This window comes from Marmota marmota, unplaced genomic scaffold, assembly GCF_001458135.2.
Source record: "Marmota marmota marmota unplaced genomic scaffold, marMar, whole genome shotgun sequence".
NCBI classification, from domain to species: domain Eukaryota; kingdom Metazoa; phylum Chordata; class Mammalia; order Rodentia; family Sciuridae; genus Marmota; species Marmota marmota.
In genome coordinates this window covers 88,846,071-88,867,352 of record NW_026000026.1, presented here as the reverse complement: position 1 = coordinate 88,867,352, position 21,282 = coordinate 88,846,071, and the positions used below count along the sequence as shown (strand labels likewise).

Here is a 21,282-nt window from a genome sequence, read left to right as displayed (position 1 = left end):
TCAGTGGTAGAGCACTCGCCTAGCATGTGAGAGGCCCTGGGTTCTATCCTCAGCACCACATAAAAATAAATAAATAAAATAAAGGTTAAAAAAAGAAATCACTGGTCTGGTCATGAGTTTCCCTTATAATCTTGCTTTCCTTTTCCTGGTATCAGTTCTGCAGACCAGTGCAACTGTGGTTTACATTATGGTCACTGTAATTTTTACTTTCCTTACTCTGCTTTTTGCTTATGCTATTATTCCATTTTCTTGGAATTTTCTCTCATTTTTTTCTGTGCCTATCTCAATTTCCTCAGATCAGTTTTACAAATTATTTCCAGATTTCCTCAGCCTGAAGTATTGTCTTCTGTCTCTACTCAAATTGTAGTGTTTGTTCTATAGTTGGTATAGCAATAAATGTCCTGTAATATTCTTATTGTTCTCGTAAGTCTCTTATTATTATTTAACATTCCACATGTCTTGTTTTCCCAACTAGATTATAAACTCCCTGAGGGCAGGTATGATATTTTCCATTTCTTTGTGTTTCTCCATTGCATTTAGCACAATATTACATAGCCTATAGACATCAGCTTATTGATATGGTTTGATTTTAAATATATTTTAGATTTTTGTTTCAAGTGAATGAGCATTTTTAATTAAAACCTAAACACCTGTTTGCTTTGCGTCATATATGTGTGTTCATTTAATACCCCATAATCTTTGGCAATTAATTGCTTTAGGTTACTAATTTTGTGACTTTTCCATAACAAATTTTTAATCCCAGTTGGTATAGTTCTGGGCAGCCTTGTGCCCTAAAATTTGTGTTCCTTTTTATAAAATAATCATAATATTAGTCTGAATAAAATGTTTGAGAGGTAAGTTACTGTAAGCATAAGATATATTATAAAATCAAACACAAATGAATGTGGAATTGCCCACATCTTTGCTTTCCACATCTAGTAGTACAGATAATTTCCAGTAGTATAGTCATTTAAGCTGACTTAAAACAATTCTTCCTGAAACCAACAAAATTCCTGTTTGTTTTTAAAGATATGATAAACAACTAAATTCAGAAAATTCTTTCATCATGACAATTTTAAAATTATGTTATTTGGATATTTGTGGGTAGTATATAATATTATTCATGATTCATTAACTGCCGTATAGTTTTGGAAGTTTGTTGCAGTTTCCTTAAACTTGTTTAATTTGTGTTTAGAAGCCACAGAAGAAGTTTCTTTGGACAGCCCAGAAAGGGAACCAATACTCTCCTCGGAACCTTCTCCTGCAGTCACACCTGTCACCCCTACTGCACTCATTGCTCCTAGAATTGAATCAAAGAGTATGTCTGCTCCTGTGATCTTCGATAGATCCAGGGAGGAGGTATAGAAAAGTGTTCATATTCTAAATTAATATGTAAATTGTACCTTTTTTTTTTTTGCTCCTCACTTAACATCACATCACTGTACTATTAGTCATTCCTAATCAAAGCCTTTTAAACCTATTAGAAAAAGAATATGGATTAAAGAAGTTGGAAGATTTTGATTCTGATTTTATCGCTACCACTTTTTAACCCAGTAACTTGGGCATATTATTTAACCTTCTTAAGTAGTTTGTCATTTGTGATTTTTTAAAAAATATTTTTAGTTATAGATGGACTCAATTACGTTTATTATTTTATGTATTTCTATGTGGTGCTGAGGATCAAACCCAGTGCCATATATATGGTAGGCAAATTTTCTACCACTGAGCTACAACTCCAGTCCTGGCATTTCTGATCTTAATGATGATAATGTGTGCCTCTGAGGACTCCTATGTTGGTCAGGTAATATATGAAAGTACTTTGAAAACTGTTAATCACAGTAAAGTGGTATTTTGAGAATTTTATTTGTAAAAGAATGTAATAAATAAAGTTGGTACTTAAAAGTTGTTATGTAGCATTTATTTTTAAAAGGAAGGACTATAAATCAATTGAAGAAACAATCTCATGTTTTGGCAATAATTTTTGTTAAGATGCATTTGGAAAAGGAAAAAAATCATGGAGTGGAGGTTATTTAAGTGGCAAAATTACATATTTAAAAGTCATCCACATAGGTCAGATATGGTGGCACACTCCTATAATCACAGCTACTCTAGAGACTGAAGAAGGAGGATCACAACTTTGAGACCAGCCTCGTTTGTCAACCTATCAAGATCCTATCTTAAAAATACAAAAATAAAAAGGACGGGGGATATAGCTCAATGATAGAGTGTCCCCTGATTCTATCCCCACCAAAAACAAAGCCAAAAAAAGTCATTCTTAAAGAAATAGATCATTTAAATGACCACAATTAAGTAACAACCACATACCCACAAGCAAAAATGTGAATGATCTAACAAGTATAGTATTAAGGGAAATAAGACAGAAATGAGTACTTATACATGATTCCATGAAATGAACTTTAAAAAAAAAAAGCTAGTGAACAGAGTTAGAAGTCAGGATAGTGGTTATATTGGTAGGGCGAAGGAAAGATTATGAATGTAGGAGAATGTAAAAGGGCCTTCTGGACTGATTAATAGTGTTTTTTTCTGACCTCGGTTGAGTTTAGAAAGATGTATACACTTTATGAAAGTATATTGAGCTGTACCAATTTATATACTTTTCTGTATGTGTTATAATTCAAAAAAGTTTTACTTAAAAAATCATACAAGAGGGCTGGGGTTACAGCTCAGTAACTAGCTTGCCTATCCAATATGAAGCACTGAGTTTGATCCTCAGCACATCATAAAGATAAATAAATAAAATAAAGATATTGTGTCCATCTACATCTAAAAAAATATTTTTAAAAAGTACACAAAAAGGCAATCATTGAAGAAAAGATTTCAGTTAGAAAAACTCAACTTTTTTATGGATAGATTGATTGCTATTGCCTTGAAAATTTTGCTAAGTTAATAATCTCGGAGCTTTTTTATAATAACAAAGCTTTCTTGCAGAACTGCTATCCAGTTACTTTATAACAGCATTTAAAAGGTCTTTTCTACAGTCTTATAGGGTTATCATTTTATTCTACTGACTGCTTTTTAAAATTGAACTTTATAGTTCTTTTATTGGCTTCAAGAGGAATGTGTCTTCACTTGGTATTTAGAAAAATCATAGTGCTAATGTTGCTTTTAGGTATAATAATTTTTTGCAAGTATGTAAGATTCTACTGGTGAAAGTAATGACTATCTCCTAATTATTTAGAAACAGCTCTAACTTGAAGAAATGCTGGTATTAAAAATAAGGAGTTAATAATTTTAAAAGTATGAATACAAAGATTCAGTATATTGGACAAAAAAAAATTCCACAGTTTTTGTACAGAAAGTGAAAATATTTTTTCTACATCTGAGGAATTTTGAAGACACGAGATTTTTCCATTACTTCTCCAAATAATCCTTATCCTGTTATTTGTATATTTTATTCTGTTTCTTCATATAATCAGGAAATGTGAAAGCTTTTATTGTGTTTTTTTTTTTCAGTGACTTCTTAAAATAATTTTATGACACCCTACTAGAACATATATGGTAAAAATTATAGTTCTTAGTGTTATGACAATAATATAAATTGGAATCTTCTTCAACACAAAAAGTAATTATTCTTTTCTAGATTGAAGAAGAAGCAAATGGAGATATTTTTGATATAGAAATCGGTGTGTCGGATCCAGAAAAAGTTGGTGAGTCAATATTAATTATATTTTGTACCTCTTTTTTATTAGTTTGACTGTTATCCCCCCCCTTTTTAACTAAATATGTCATTACAGTATTAAAATGGTACTGTTTTTAAGCACGTGGTTTTAAAAATAATATTTGACTTATAGGTGATGGCATGAATGCTTACATGGCATATAGAGTAACAACAAAGGTAAGCCTTTGACTCTTTTAATAAAATATTGACCCCTTACTATATATAGTAGAGGATATGACGTGATTATGGTTGACATGAACCCTGTCTTTGTAAAGGCTATCTTCACATAAAAATTGCTAAGAAATTGTTACAGTGAGTTGTAAGTAATTTCATAGGTTGAGTGTTCTGTTTGAGTATGCAGGAAGGGAATTAATCTAGACCCAAGGGTCAGGAAAAACTTATGAGCAAACTAATATCTAAACCAAGACAAAGATGAGGGGAGTGATTTGTGGGAGATGAAAAGAAAGTAGTAGAATGTTTGTTGCAGGCATAGGAATTTGCTGGTGAAAAATCTAAGTAATGAAAGCATTGTGTTTTCTAGGATCTGTAAGAAGTGGTTCATAATTGAATTGTTTGGCCATGAGCTTTCATGTTTTATGAGCAGCACATATAGGAATTTGGGTTTCATCTTAAGTATAATGGAAAGCCATGATAGAGGTTTAAGCAAGAGTATAACACTCTTAGATTTTTGTTTTAGAAAGATCTCTGTGGCCTCAATATGAATTGGAAGGGTCAAGGTAGAGGTCAGGATTGCCAGTTAAGAGGCCACTACTATTATTAAATTATCACATCTTAAAACAGAGTGTTTTGCAGCAGTCCCAGGTATAAGAAATAATGCTTGACACTAAGGAAATGGTTCTGGAAGTGAGAAAAATAAATGGCTTCTTAGATCTAGATGTAAGGAATAAGAAGAGGGATACCTAAGTTACTAAGTAGAGGAACTTTGTAATTGTGAAAGTGATCTCTCTAAAAAGACAGGTAGGGAGGAACAAAGTGAGTGTGAGATAAGATTTGTTAATTCAGTAAACAAATGTTTATTAAGTACTTTACTATGGTGTCAGCCTCTGTTACAAGCAAGAAGTATATTAGTATTAGTTAACAGTACAGTCAAATGCTCTTTTTTTATGGAACTTGTGTTTGAGTAGGGGAAAATATAGTGAGTTTGAGATGTCAATGAGATTTAAGTGGAGGTGTCCCTTAGGCATTTTGGAAATATTTGGACTGAAACTTAGAAGGAAATCTGTGCCAGAGGTAAAGATTTAAAATTCATTAACGGAAACAATCATTTGAGTTTTGTTGTTGTTGTTGTTATTTTGTTTTTTGAATTGTTAGAAGTCTATGTACCACATTAGATACTCTGTGTTCTTTTGCAAAGGAGAGCAGTGTGTGTGTGTTCGTAATTATTTATAGCGTTAAATTCTGAATAATTCTGTACTGTTCAAAATTTGAAATACTACTTCTTCACTTTTAGACTTCTCTTTCCATGTTCAGTAAGAGTGAATTTTCAGTTAAAAGAAGATTCAGTGATTTTCTTGGTTTGCACAGCAAATTAGCAAGCAAGTATTTACACGTTGGTTATATTGTACCACCTGCCCCGGAGAAGAGTATAGTAGGTAAGCATGAGTAAGCAAAAAAAAAAAAAAAATCCCTTTTAACTGTATACATTTATGCATTCCAGAATCATTCATTACCACCATCTCAGTTGTAGAGATAATGGTAATTTAAATGTTCTATTATGATAATTGTGCACTTATTATATAAGAATATAATATTATTATATAAGAATTATTCTTATTATATAAGAATATATAGCTAGTAGTTTTATTTTCTAACACCTACGGGTTCAGGTTTTGAATATTGGGTTAAAATTTACCAAGTTGAAAGCAGTTACAAACTATAACCTTTTAGGGGAAGTAGAATACCATTTTACTGAGTCACACTCAGAATACTTAATGTTATTAATATGTTAACAATTTTCAAAGAGGTGGAGGTATTTGGATCTTAGCTTTATATTGTCCAAAAAAGAACATTTGAGTTAGCCTTGCTTATATAAAAACTATTTAAACTTATCTTAGTTTATTTTATACCTCAATTTAATATTTAAAAACTATTCTACGTATACCAGTAATATTTAGTTAAGAAAATGCAGAAAATTTAAAAAGAAGAGGAAAACCTCCATTTCTTAAAATTTTTTAGTATTGGACTGGGGTTGTGGCTCAGTGGTGCAGTGCTTGTATAATATGTGTGAGACTCTGGGTTTGATTTTCAGCACTGCATATAAATAAATAAAATAAAGGTCCATTGACAATTAAAAAAATATTAAAAGAATATTTTTTAAGTATTATCCAGTCTTTTTTCAGTCCTTGTTTTTTTTCTTACTTCAACGTTTCTTTATACTTGAGATGATTACTCTGAAAAATATTTGAAATGAATTTTACTGATTTTTAAATTATTGGTTTTTACTTTTTTAAACATTTGATTTGAAAAGCATGTTTTTTAAAAAAGGTTATTACTATTTTTTAGTTGTAGATGGACACATCTTTATTTTTATTTGTTTATTTTTATGTGGTGCTGGGGACCGAACCCGGGACCTCATGCATGCGAGGCAAGCACTCTGCCTCTGAGCCACAGCCCCAGCCCTGAAAGCAGTTTTATTGATATCATTCATTTGAAACCTGATGAGTTTGTAATATATTTTCTCTCTTTTAAAATTCGTAAACCTAGTTGAGTAGTTCTTCAACTTTTTGGTCTCAAGAACCCTTTATTTCCTTTTTCTTTCTTGCTTGCTTGTTTGCTTGCTTTCTTTCCTTTCTCTTCTCTTCTTTTCTCTTCCTTTCTCTCTTCAGTGCTGGGGATTGAACCCAGGGCCTTGTGTATATTAAGCAAGCACTTTATTACTGAGCTGCATTCCTAGGGCCCTACATTCTTAAAATTTATTAAAGAGTCTTAAGAGAGTGTTTGCTTATGTGGGCTACATCTGTTGACACTTACTGTATTTGAAAAAATTATTTAATCTTATTTATTTAAAAGTAATAAACTTACTTTATGTTACACAAAATTTGTGAAAGAAATTTTATGACAAAAACATTTAATAAGACAAAAAATTTAAAAACTTTTTGTAAATTCTAATTCCTACCTTAATAGAAAAATAGCTTTGTTCTTCTGTGCTTCTATACTCATTTATTGTGATATAACACATTAGCTAACCTTTATAAAATTCCATTCTGGACACTCATTAAAGAACAACAAAAGACAAGCAGTTTAGTATTATTGTAGGGACTTTGTAGTCTCTAAAACCCTCTAGATATTCTGAACTAAGGAACTTAGGAAACTAAGATTAATCAAGTTTATCCTACATGCCAAAAGTCATATAACATGGCAGAGCTGAATTTTCTTCTTATTTTTCAACTTATACTCTTAACCACAATTCTATTTTGCCTCCTACTTTCAATTTGATTATTTCAATAGGATAATGATTTGGTTATTTCTTGCTTTTTAATTTTTTTATTTTGTTTTTGTTCTTTACCTAAAAAAGAAAACTTTTATGTATTATTTTGTTTGTGGCAAGAGATTGAACCCAGGACCTTGTACATGCTAGGCATGCACTCTACCACTAAGCAATATTCCTAGCCCCATCTTTCTGTTTTTTAAATATAATTTTTTTTTCCCCCATGGTGCTGGGGATTAAACCCAGGACCTTGAGCAAGCACTCTATCAACTGAGCTATATAACTTTTAATGCTATATTATTGTAGAATTGTCTAAAAGACATTTAAAGTAGATTTAAATTGCTTAAAAATTATTTATATACTACTTCATTCAAGAAAAGGATTGAGGCAACTACATGTAATAGTGAAAATGTATATCAATAAAGAAATTAGCAGGGAAAATATAGTCAAGAAATGTAGGATGAATCCAAGTAAAACAATTTTTTCCTAAAATCTTGAACAGTTCATTAAAGATAGGTGACAAATTAATCTTTGAACTTTCTGGCAGCCAGCCAGCACAGTATATAGTCATTTTATAAATGTCTTGTTATTTATTAACTTTTAAATAAAAATGAATATATTGTCTAAGAAAAATTAAAAGACGGTTTTAATTACATAAACAGTGTTTTTCAAGTATTAAATAGTGGAATAAGAGTGGTTACTTTTTGCTAAGAAGTCATTGCACATAACCATTGCCACTTAATAGGACCTCATTTGACTAAAAAATACTATTCTATATAAACTATTAGAAAAACAAGTTGAAAATTTTAGGAGTGAACCAATTAAGATAAATTGTTGTTTTATTTTCCCACAATGTGCCATAATGGTTGCCTTTAGGGATGAGTGGATAAATGAAGAAAAAAAGAAGCAAAGAATTACATAGTTGTGGGATTTTTTTTATGAGTAAATAAAATATCTGAAATAATTAACATCCCATATGCAGTAGACAAGGTCCATAATTTCAATTGTCTGAGTTTTCTTTTTCAAACCTTTATATTTTAATGAGATTTTTAGAAACAAAATATTAATGGTGGTATATGTTAATTATTCACCAAATATATCAACCTGAATAAGAATTGCATAGTTTTTTATAATGTTTTTAAAGATGCTAATGTACTGCCCTTCTCTGCGGATTTGCCTGTTCAGGATTTTTTATATAAAGGGAATCATGCAATATATGGTTCTTGGTGATGGGCTTCATCTATTTACTATTGTTTTTTCATGATTCTTCCATGTTACAGCTTGTATCATTACTTCATTTCTTCAGAAAACATGTTTGAAAGGAAAAAGAATGGTGGGGGATCTGCAGCCTAATATATTAACATTAAAGTTGACAATATAGAAATAATTAACATTTTTGGTTTTTTTGTTTTCTTTTGGTGCTGGGAATTGAACCCAGTGCCTCCACATGCTAAGTACATGCTCTGCCAGTTAGCTACACCCCAAGCCCAATTAACCTGATTTTTATTTTCAAAATTTGATGTGTTCTAAATGTCTCTGTGAATGTGCTTATTCTTTCAACTGTTAGGAAACTATGTGCTGGTTGTGATGGCATATGCCTATAGTCCCAGCTATTTGAGAGGCTAAGGTAGGAGAATCATTTGAGCTTTAGGAGTCCAAGGTCAGCCTGAGCAATATCAGTGAGACCCTGCCTAAAAACAAAGTTTTGATAAATAAACAAGAACATGCTCTTTGAATCTGAATCAGGGGAAAATTTAGTAAATTTATGGGTTATGTTTATCTTTATTTACGTCATCCTGAAAGTAAGAGCCTTATTTATTGCTCATAATTAACTGCCTTAAAGATTCCATAATGCACATTATAATGTAAAAACTTTTGAATTTACCAGGAGTGTAAAATATTGCAGATAAAGAATTTTTTGATGTAAGTTTTTGTATAAATAATCAGTATGGGTCAAGAAACTACAAATAGCTCATTTTCTGTTTTATCTGTTCTCTCGTGTCCTAATTATTTATTTACCAAGTAGAAATGTTAGCATATCATGAGATTTAATTTTTCAAAATGTTTTGCTTTTTAAGTAACATAGCAGTTACCAACTTAGAAGCTTTTTTTGTTAAGTTCAAATTCAAAGTATATTTTAAATTGTGAATAAATGGTCATAAAAGACTTTTTCACAATAAAATCATCTCAACTCTCAACTTCTTCAAAGGTATGACCAAGGTTAAAGTAGGTAAAGAAGATTCATCATCCACAGAGTTCGTAGAAAAACGGAGAGCAGCTCTTGAAAGGTAATTCTAGATAGTAATACTTTATTACTCTCATAAGTCTAATTTATTACTTATGATACAACTGTATTTTAATGCTTATTTTTTTTAACTACCACTTGATGGCTCTTAAGAGTACTTTAAACTTTTCAAAATTGCTTCTTTTAGCAGTACAATAATATATTTGTTGTGATTCTATTAATCCTCATGAATAGTCTAACAAAATAACATCTGTTTTGCTTCATATGCTATAAGCAGGAATATAAATATATGAATTAAATGAGGATAGAATTAGCCCCTCTCTGTCTTCTCTGCACTGGGAGCAGCTTTCTTGCCACGGCCCCTCACCCCCTGAAAATGTATGCCTGCTCCAGGTTCCTCTCCACCCACTCCTTGGTCAGGAGCACCTCTCATCTGCTGAGCCGACCACTGTCTGCAATGGTTCTGAACCGACCAGATACACTGACATATGAGAGCTTCAGCAGCTTGGCAGTCCCTTGTCCCCTGACCTCACTTATCCCTCACCGCCGCTTCCAAACCAGCACCATTTCAAGGGACATTGACACAGCAGCCAAGTTCATTGGGGCTGGGGCTTCCACAGTTGGGGTGGCTGGCTCTGGGGCTGGGATTGGGACTGTATTTGGAAGCCTTATCATTGGTTATGCCAGGAACCCTTCTCTGAAGCAACAGCTCTTCTCCTACGCCATTCTGGGCTTTGCCCTCTCAGAGGCCATGGGGCTCTTTTGCCTGATGGTGGCCTTTCTCATCCTCTTTGCCATGTGAAGGAGCAGTGTCCGCCTCGAATTCTTTCTCCCATGTCTTGTCTGCCCTGTATGTCCCTTTTCCTATACTACCTCAGGCAATATGGGGAAAGTGGTTGGCTCAGGGTTTGACAGAGGGAAGACAAATAAATACTGTATTAATAAGAAAAAAAAAGGATAGAATTATATCATAGATGTAGATACCAAGGCACTAAGAAACTTCTAGACTTTTAAAGGAAAACATGGTAGTTGTGATTGGGGATAAAGAGTGGATAAAATGTTTGGATAGGGCTGAGGATGTAACTCAGTAATAGAGTTCTTGCCTAGCATGGGTGAGGCCCTGGTTTAAATCCACAACACTACAGGAAAAAAAAAAAAAAAGGTTTGGGTAAAAATAATCCCGCTTTGGTATTTAGATTCTTAGGAAGTTATACCATATATGGAATGAACATTATTCAGAACAATGAAAATTGCAATGTGTTCCCCTTACTTTTGTGTATGTTTTTTTCCTTCCATGCTATGCTAAAAATGAGAAAACAAATTTGAAACTATCCTTGACTTTTCAGAACCTATCATGGTAATTACTTCCCTTTTAGCTTAAAATCAGTATTGGGGTAGGTAGGACAGGCTTTAAGGATACACACACATACACCACAACCCCCACCCCCCACCCCAGGGTACAAATTATTTTTTTAAACTATTTTCAAGGCAACTTATTTCTGGTGTTTAGTAATAAATTGTTCACATTTTTTAAAAATGCCACAGAAAAGTCAGGTTTAAACAGCATGCAGTAAGAAAAACTAAAGAATATGCAATTTTAAAATCTTATGCTAGAGAATACTAGAAAGTAGAATTGTATTTATGAAATCAGCAATTCCCCTAAAAATTGAAATTGCAGAAGTTTAGGTTGGCCATTAGAATTGATTGTATTATAGGTAGGGGATACAGACAGAATATTTTTAAGAATAAAGGTACATAATGTTCTGCCTTGATTTCACTTAGTCCTTCCTTAGTCATGGTGTAACCATGACCCTTTGAGAAACCTTTCAAGTCTTATTTTTCTATGAGTAAATTTGAAATATTTCAGATGGCATGCTTGATAAGAAACTTAATGAAGATTTATTGTACCAAGGACATATAATTTATTTCTACATTCTACTTTCTTCTAACTTGATGGCATTATATAGTACTTAGCATACCTCTATGTAGTATAAAACATTCCATGTATATACTCCATGTAGTATAAAACACTTAGTATAACATATAAGGAAAAGTTGTTCCTCTAGAAAAAAATGACTACAGAAAATATAAACATAAACATACAGAAGCAAAGGAATTCATTTCTTTAGCTTTACCCTAATCCCATTTCTTCTGTCATAACCAGTTTTATTCACTTCTTGAACACAGTTTTATAATGTGTACAAGATTTTAAAACTGCATTTTTTTACCCTTTTATATATCTGACTTATAAAAGTGATTTTCATGTGACATTTAAAATTTTTTGAACATTAGAGCAGGCCTCTAGTAATAAGGGAAGTATTTTTTTGTGTTTCACTTTATTTATTTAATTTAGAGAATCCAGATGACTATTTTTAATGAAAAAATAAACATCTGGTATTACAAGTTAGGAAGAGTGAAATAGCCAAGTACCACTCTATGCCATATTCAATAAAGTAAGCAGAGACTATTTTATTAAAAGTATACCTAAGATAGCTTGCTTGATTTTCTTAAGAGTACTTTGTGCCTTATCTTAACATATAGTGAATTTATTTTTAGGTAAGAATACACTTTGGCAAATATATGCTTAGAAATTTGGAGGAGCATAATAATAGTATACAAGATTTATAATTCATTTTGTAATTCAAGTCTTTACTGTCCTACACTCTGTGATCTTGGGCAAGTTACTTAAATATAACCTTTCTTAACTTTAAAGTGTAAATGAATCAGAATTGTGTTTGTCTCAAGAACCTAAAAACTCAATTGGCAAGGTCTAAGAAGTTAGTATAGATTAATTAATCCACTCTTTCATATTAAGAAATTTGGAGATAGGAAGCTGTTCAGAATTATCTAATTCATCAGGGAATGCTAGTGCTTCTATCTGATATCTGGAACATAACCATTTCTCATCAGTCTAGTGACTGCTGGTCCAAAGGTCTTAATTAAATACAGTAGTTTCCTAATTGGTCTCGTCACTTTCATCTTTGGCAGTTCTACTTTTTTTTTTCTTTTCTTTTTTTTTTCAAATATAGCAGCTAGCATAATTCTTTAACAACATAAATCAGATCATATTAATATCTGATTTCAATCAATATAAGTCAAAGTCCTTATAACAGACTCCCAAGTTTTCCTGACCTGTATTTCCCACTCTGTTATCTATTTGAGCTCATATTTTCCTTGATCACTCACTGTGCTCTGGGCCACACTGATCTTTTTGCACTCCAGGGATTTTCCTACTTCAAGTCTTTGTACTCACTCTGCCTAGAATGCTTTTGTTCTTTAGGCATCTGCATGCTGACTCCCATCCCTTCTTCAGTTGTAAATGTCTCCTTGAAGTCTGTTCTGATCTTCAGCTTCATTCTGACCTATTTAAATTGCAACCACCATGTCTTACACCTTTGGTTCTGTGTACCCTGTTTTACCCTTTCTTTTTTATAGCACTTGCTACCTTTTCAAATCCTACATAATTTATGTTTGTTATATTTATAGTTTGTCTTTTTCTAAACTCTTAAGCTCCACTGGGGAAAACATCTCAGTGTGTCTTGTTGAATGATGTATTGCAGGTACCCAGAACAATACCTAACATATAGTAAGTGCTCTGTAAATATTTGTCAAATGAACAAATGAATGTCATTCAAGACCCAAACTCTTTCTGCCTTTCTATTTTCATCATTAGCACTTCTCTTCTTTTTTTTTTTCTTTTCTTTTCATTCTGTTTTTTGGTTTTGGTTTTGGGGAGGGGAATGCTAGGGATTGAACTCAAGGCTTCTCTTCATCCTTTTTTTATATTTTATATTTATAGCTTTCTCTGATATTATTTCTGAATTGGTGTATATGTATGAATGCTCATTGTTTTAAAATCCAGTTTACACTTCTGTTCTCAATTATAACATGATATAAGCTATACATATATTTTTAGTTAGTTGCTCTTTCCTTAAAAAAGAAGGAAAAATTTTACTGTTATTTTCTAGAATATAATTTTCCAAAACTGATTCCTCAGAAAGCTAATAAGTGGTAGGATGAAAAATGGGATCTATAGTCAACAGAGTTTTATTAACACAGGATTTAACAGTTATACCAGGTTTATTTCCTATTGGACTTAGAGCACCAACTTGATACCAGTCAATATGAATCTTAAAGAAAGGTGTATGTATGTATTATATTTCAAACATTTTTAGAATTAATCTTTTTGATGGAGTATTTCATGGGACTAGTAATCACTTTGGAAAACTGTTTCAGAATATAGGTAGTATTAGATATTTTCATTTAGGGTGAAATGTTGAAGTGTTCTTAAAGATTAATTATCAGATGTTTTGTCTTCCTTTCTGCTTGTTCATTTTACAAATATGTTATTGCCTGTTATTTGCCAGCACTAAACTGAACAACTTATGCAAACTGCCTTTAGGTAATACATAGTACAAACAATTACAATAATTTCTTTAATAGAGTTGGGGGAATTTTATTATTAAAATTATAAATCAAATTCTAGTGGGATTATACCAACTTATTTTAAACTTTAAAGTTAATGTTCTCACTGCATTTTTCTTTTGGCTCTATTATATAAGCAATAAAATTTTTTTAAACCACATATCTACTAAATGATCTGTTTCTAGCATAATAACTTCTTCTGTGAACTACTAATTTATAATGAAGCTTAATATAGTATATGATTTACATAAATGTGTAAAGACAGATTAACATTTAAACATTGATAAAATAGTTACGATTATTGTATAGAGTTTGGCTGTGGAGAAAGAGACTAAACAAGAATTATAGGTATGTGTTACTGCACCCAGAGCTAACAGTGATTTTGATAATAATGTTTCTCTATTGCTTTTTCACTTCTAATTTATATATCATATTTACAGAAATATCAAAAACTTAAAAATACAATTATTGAAGAAACTTTAGTTGTGTGCCAGAGTTGATTGTGTAATTTAAATCTGTTAACAAGCAAAACATTGGTAGAATGTTTTGAATTTTGGTAATGATAGCAATTACTCTTGTTAAGTTTTAAAAAAATGTGTGTGTGTCTCATATATGTAAAATATAGAAATATGTATCTTAGGACTCTAAAATTGTAACTGGAAACAATATTAACTATATCTAAATATGAAATTATTAAACTCATATAACCCTTTAAATTCTAATACTTTATAGTAAGAAGTTTGATAAATGATTTAACCACTTCCCACTTTTATCCTTACCCTCTGCCATTTCTTACTTAATTATGAAAAGGTATTATATCAATTTTTAAAAGATTAACAAAAAGCTTTTTAATTAGTAGAATGTTATAAAATTCTAATTAATTATAGTGAGAGTAGACTAATAAGGGGCAGACTGAGGACACCTTTTTACTGCATTTTAAAATTTTTATTTTGTTGAAATACAATTTAAAATACTAATAAAGGGAGAAATTTTATTCTTAAATCTAGGTATCTTCAAAGAACAGTAAAACATCCAACTTTACTACAGGATCCTGATTTAAGGCAGTTCTTGGAAAGTTCAGAGGTATTTTTTTCTACTTTAAATTTTTGTATATGAAGTTTCTCATTTGTATTTATCATTATAATTTATATAATAATAATCAGTATATAATTGGATTAATAGATGAAATAAGGCAGTGGGTTTTTTTCACCTAATGAATTAATTACTTAACTAAATTACTAGCAAAATAGTTTCTTTAAAGTTGATATTTATAGGATGATCAGTCCCTTTCTTGAAAATTTAAAACCAAGTTGAACAAAATGATTTATAAACTAACTTCAAATGCCCTAAGTTGTTAGTTAGGTATCTTGTTGAAATAAATTTATTCAGACTTCATTTTTAGACAAAGTTGAATATGTGTCTGCATTCTAATATCTTTATTAAGGTTTCAAAATGCAAATATGTAGTTTGAAAAAGCCTGAACTATAACCATGCTACTCTTTATATTTTGAGATGTTTGGTACATTTTGGGCTTTTAATAACAGTTAAGAATTCTAATTGTTAGTGCTTGAGGTTTTTTTTTTAAGGAATTGTCTCAGAATTTTTTAAAAACTCAAAACCACATGATCCTAACTGAACATAAGGAGATTTTTCTCAAGACTTTCTTCTTTTCTTATAAACAGTTTATTTCTGCTAGCAAACAAGTGGCCAGTGTTAGGATACTTGGCAATTTCTTAATATATTTTGACAAATGGTGTTTGTTCCATCTAAATGTAAACGTACAGAAGAAAAGCAAATGGAAAGTCTATTTTTTAAGTTTTCCTTTGAGAATGTACAAGTAGTGTATTTGAGAAATTAGATCTCACTATTTAAATGTATGAGAGTGAAGAAAATACAGCCTCTTTTTTTTTTCTTTTCTTTTCTTTTTTTTTTTTATTTTAGGAAGGGAGGGATCCCTTTTGTGCCCAGTTAAACCTCTAGGCTTTTAACCGGTTTGTTTGCCCTTATTTGTCATTCAATTCCAGCTGCCTAGAGCAGTTAATACTCAGGCTCTGAGTGGAGCAGGAATATTGAGGATGGTGAACAAGGCTGCCGACGCTGTCAACAAAATGACAATCAAGATGAATGAATCGGATGCAGTAAGAGCTGATTTTTCGACTTGAATAATGAGATGAATTAATGAGCCCAACAATTGCATTTTAAAGCTGTACAAGTAGAAAATAGGATATTAATTTGTTTATTGAGTTTAGTTCTCAGCCACATCAGATGACCACCATGGTTATACACGGTTAATTTGTTGCTTTAAAACAAGGAATGTAGCTTGGTATTGGTAACCTAATTTACAGTGGTTTGTTCTTCCTAAATTAACCCCATTTTTCATTTTTTTTCTTAGTGGTTTGAAGAAAAGCAACAGCAATTTGAGAATCTAGACCAGCAACTTAGGAAACTTCATGCCAGTGTGGAAGCCTTGGTCTGTCATAGAAAAGGTTTGTTTACTTTGTTGCTTGTATGTTTACCATCATAAAACTAATGAAAATATTTTATTTAAATTTTACTAAAAATGCATATTCTGAAGTTATTAAGGAAGAGAGAAATAATAGTTTAAGAGTGCCTTCTGTTTTAATTTCATTACTAAAAATTTTGTTTTATTTTTTATCTAACTTCTGGTTTAGGTATAGAAGCTTATATAAAAGTGTATTTGAATTTTGGATGAAAACTATTATTCATTTTATTAATTCCTTGTTGATGTATTTACAGTTTAACAGATGAAGTTGTCTCATTGGTAACTTTAATTATATTTAAAACATGAGAGATTCCAAAATTGGTATTTGAAAATTTTCATGAAAGTATTTATTTTCTGCCTCTATTTTCTGGAAAACATTTTGAAGTATTTTCTTCGTTTTCAAACTAAAGTATTTAAAAATATGAGGTTTTTGTTTTTGTTTTTGTTTCTTTGGCTGGCATGGGGCATAAAACTTCCCATAAATTTTGAGTTGTAAGTTTTTAATCCACAATGAAGTGGGTTTTTTTGGTGGTATGGGGATATGCTAATTTTAAAGACATCGAGGCTTTATCAGTTTTCCAAAATATTTAATAAGTAATTTAGTATGTGACATTACTAGTAATACATTTTGTTAAGATAATTAACAGAAACCTACTAATACATTTATTATTGAAAGTATTTTGTCACAACTTTGTCATTTGTATTACACATGTTTTAGGGAATGGGCTATGGAGGTTCTTTTAGATTCTGTACAATGCAGAGTAACAACAATTTTCAGGCAATGTAATTGCTAGTTGTTGGTAGCATCCATCCTGTAAATTTTTTTTAATTGAAATATCCAAAAAATGGTCATGCGAAAAATCTTTTTTAGAAATTCTATTTTACGGAAAATTATTGCACAAGAAAGAAAAAAAGACTAAGGTGGACGTGAATTGTATCTACAATTCTACCTTATTTTTCTTTGGTTAGCTAAATAATATTCTCATTAAAAATTGCAGACATTATTTTCAGTGACAAATGTTTAAAGGCCAAAGAATGTAGTATAAATCAATCATAACCTTAATGCTTCACTTATTAAAAATGCATTTCTTATGTTTTTTAGGAATGGACAAAGAATGAGTGTTTGGGGGAGAAAAGGAAGAAAGATTGTTATGTTTTATTTATTTAAATATAGTATATAACCTGAAAACATAAGCAATAATTCTTCTTTTGTTTTCTTTGTTTCTTTTTCTTTTTTGCAGTACTGGGAATCAAATCCATGGCCTTGTACATATTAAGCAAGCACTCTAACACTTAGCTACATTCCCAGCGCCAGCAGTGATTATTAATTTTCAGTAGCTTTGTGAGCATTTTACACTATTGCTTAAGGCATTTTAGTAACTATTTCTGTTAATTAATTTAAAATATTATTCAGCCATTTCATCAATACATAAAATTTGGAGAGAATGTAGAAAATCAATACAATATTTTATAATTTTACTGACAAATGCTTAAAGTAAGCCCTTTTTTTATTTCAGAACTTTCAGCCAACACAGCTGCCTTTGCTAAAAGTGCTGCCATGTTAGGTAATTCTGAGGATCATACTGCTTTATCTAGAGCTCTTTCTCAGCTTGCAGAGGTTGAGGAGAAGATAGACCAGTTACATCAAGAACAAGCTTTTGCTGACTTTTACATGTTTTCGGAACTACTTAGTGACTACATTCGTCTTATTGCTGCAGTGAAAGTAAGCCCTGTTTTGCAATCTTTCTTGCATTTGCTTCAGTATAGTTTGCTTTAAAAAGAATGTGGTTTCCAATTAGGCATGTATGTAAGTATGTAAATTCTAAATAATACTATATAGAAAAAGACTTTAAACTGTTTTGTAACTCAGTTTATTTATTTTATTTATTCTAATTTGTTATACATGACAAAATACATTTCAATTCATAGTATACATATAGAGGACAATTTTTCATGTCTCTGCTTGTACACAAAATAAAGTCACACCATTCATGTCTTCATATATGTACTTTGGGTAATGATGTCCATCTCATTCCACTGTGTTTCTTACCCCCATGCCCACTCCCTTACCCTCCCTCCCCTTTGCCCTATCTAAAGTTCCTCCATTCCTCCAATGCCCCGTGCGGCCCCCCCCCCCATTATGGATCAGTATCCTCATATCAGAGAAAACATTTGGCATCTGGTTTTTTGGGATTGGCTTACTTCACTTAGCCTAATATTCTCCAAATCCATCCATTTACCTGCAAATGCCATGATATTATTGTCTTTTATTGCTGAGTAATATTCCATTGTGTATATGTACCACAGTTTCTTTATCCATTCATCTACTAAAGGACATCTAGGTTGGTCCCACAATTTAGTATTGTGAATTGTGCTGCTCTAAACACTGATGTGGCTTCGTCACTGTAGTATGCTGTTTTTAAGTCCTTTGTGTAAAAACCGAGGAGTTGGATAGCTGGGTCAGATGGTGGTTCCATTACAAGTTTTCCAAAGAATCTCCATACTGGTTGCACCAATTTGCAGTCCCACCAGCAATGTATAAGTGTGCCTTTTTCCCCACATCCTCACCAATACTTATTTTTGTTTGTATTCTTGTAACTTAGTTTTTTTAACAGAGTTAATATTTTTAAGAGATCTAAGGAAAGTCAGATAAGAGAAAGAATTATATATATTTATTGTATATTCATATTTACAAGTTTGCAACTAACTATTAGCATTTGCTTGATCATTCTGCAGTAACTAAAACTACCTACTAGACTCTATTATCATTAGTAAATTAAAGTATATAATAAGTGAATATATTTCGTGGGGTTTTTAGCATGGTTCAAATTGCAGTCAGACTTTCTGTTTATTCAAATGTGTAGTCACCATGTATCTATAGATGAGATGGGTCTACATTAGATCATAGATTATGTTACCTAATGATAATGTTTAAATATGAATAATAAACTTTATGAATAGTTGGGAAAGTAATCCAGTTTAACAAAGTACTATTGTATACATATCTTTAGTATTTGGATACTTAAATTGAACATTATTCAGTCTTTCATTTTATTGCAAATAATGTTTCATAATAATGTTATGGTATCATGGGCTGGGGTGTGGGGCAGGGGGATCTAGGTATTTACCTTTTACCTTGAATGCAAACATTCTAAAAAAGTACGAAGACCTTGTTCTTTGTTATTTTGGGGGGGTAGGATGGTAACTGGAGATGGAACTCAAGGTACTCAACCACTGAGCCACATCCCCAGCCCTATTTTGTATTTTATTTAGAGACAGGGTCTCACTAAGTTGCTTAGTGCTTCACTTTTGCTGAGGCTGGCTTTGAATTCTCAATCCTCCTGCCTCAGCCTCCTGAGCCATTGGGATTATAGGCGTGTGCCACCGCACCCAGCTTGTTCTTTGTTTTTTAATGCAAATTTTGTTCAGCTAAAGTCTGTGATTAAATAATAATTTATCTACAATAAGAATATTGATACATTGCCAACTCATTGAGGATTTTGTTTTCAAGATAACATTGACAGTTACTACTAGAAGGCTCTTAGATCAGAATGGTGATTGCTTAGATTTGAATAAATTAGCAATTTTGCTTGTATATGTAGACAACTTTTGATATACAAGTCAGTTTACAGATGATCACTCATTCCTGAACCCCTAACTCTCACCTCCCAGTAGCATGAAGAATGATTGTAAAAGAGTATGTAGGTCAAAAAAATCTATGGGTCAAAAAAAAAAAAAGGGCAGTCTGTGAGGAATACCTGATAAGAGGTAATCTGGGAAAAGACCCTTGGCAGGGATGGCCTGCCTGTTTTGTTTTCTCAAATAGCTTTCAGCATACTATGTAAGTCCTATGTTACATTTCATAAAATTAATTATATTCGTGGTTTTCAAAATTTTACAGAGCACTGGCACCAAAAGAAGTACTGCAGTCAGCTAAGTTTGGAAAACAGTAGCATCCCTGCCAAGGAGATTTAGAGTATATATAAAAGGTTCAGAACTATCTAATAAGGAAAAGAAAATAAGTTATTTAATTGTTTGATCCAGAGGCTTTTAAATTAATATGAACTAGAAGTGTTTTTCTGCCAGATGTTGTCATATATACCCATGATCCCGTTCAGTCAGGAGGCTGAGGTAGGAGGATCACTGATTTGAGGCCAGCCTCACAACTTAGTTAGCTCCTCAACATCTTAGTGAGACACTGCCTTTAAAAAAAAAAAAAAAAATCCAGGCATGGTGGTGCACACTTGTAAACCCAGTGGCTTGGGAGGCTGAGGCAGGAGGATCACAAGTTCAAAGTCAGCCTTAGCAATGGTAAGGTGCTAAGTAACTCAGTGAGACCCTGTCTCTAATAAAATACAAAATAGGGCTGGGGATGTGGCTCAGTGGTCAAGTACCGCTGAGTTCAATCCCCAGTTACCCCCCCCAAAAAAAAAAAAAAAAAATTCAGAAAGCTCCTCTTTTGTAAGTACATGGCTTCTGCTATTTAGGATTACATATTTTAGTTACTGTTATTGCAAGCTTTGTTGGGTATTGTGCCGCAGTCTGGCTGGGCACACAATCACGAGCCACCACACAGCTTGTAGATTCAAACAGCAACTCTTTATTCCCGAACTCACACCAGCCGTCTACAATCACATTCTGGGGAAATCCACGTTCTCTGCCCAAATCCACCCCCACTGGGCTTCTGTCTCCCAAAAAATACTGTCTGAATCCCGTGAGAACTCAAGGGGAACTCAGGCAGCAGGATACGCCCTATTCCCAGCAGGAATAACCTTAAACCCGGATTATCCTAAACCGGGAACACCCTAAACCCGGATCTGCCCTGGTCTTTGAGCAAGGTCACCTACATGCAATGTCACTGCAAAACGTCCTATTTCCATGAGTCCTTCCACTAAGCAACATGGGGTACGCTGGCAAGGAAATTATCATACCTACTTGGCTAATGGCTCCCAGCATCTCCCCCCTTTTGATTAATTAAACAA

General features: G+C 32.2%; 2 protein-coding genes across 3 annotated transcripts in view; both read left to right on the top strand.

The window, feature by feature from the left end:
* Snx2 (sorting nexin 2) overlaps positions 1–21,282 on the top strand; it is a 73,507-nt gene that overhangs the window by 41,520 nt on the left and 10,705 nt on the right. For both annotated transcript variants that reach the window (XM_048811845.1, XM_015486758.2), the window contains exons 3-11: positions 1,196–1,359; positions 3,602–3,668; positions 3,813–3,856; positions 5,151–5,292; positions 9,337–9,415; positions 14,805–14,880; positions 15,822–15,935; positions 16,190–16,283; positions 17,818–18,023. In XM_048811845.1, the coding sequence (XP_048667802.1) occupies positions 1,196–1,359; positions 3,602–3,668; positions 3,813–3,856; positions 5,151–5,292; positions 9,337–9,415; positions 14,805–14,880; positions 15,822–15,935; positions 16,190–16,283; positions 17,818–18,023 (986 nt within the window). The remainder of the gene's footprint in view (positions 1–1,195; positions 1,360–3,601; positions 3,669–3,812; positions 3,857–5,150; positions 5,293–9,336; positions 9,416–14,804; positions 14,881–15,821; positions 15,936–16,189; positions 16,284–17,817; positions 18,024–21,282) is intronic.
* Positions 9,608–14,838, top strand: LOC107143163 (ATP synthase F(0) complex subunit C2, mitochondrial). The gene has a single exon (XM_048811846.1). The coding sequence runs from the start codon at positions 9,671–9,673 to the stop codon at positions 10,172–10,174; it is 504 nt and encodes a 167-aa protein (XP_048667803.1). The 5' UTR covers positions 9,608–9,670; the 3' UTR covers positions 10,175–14,838.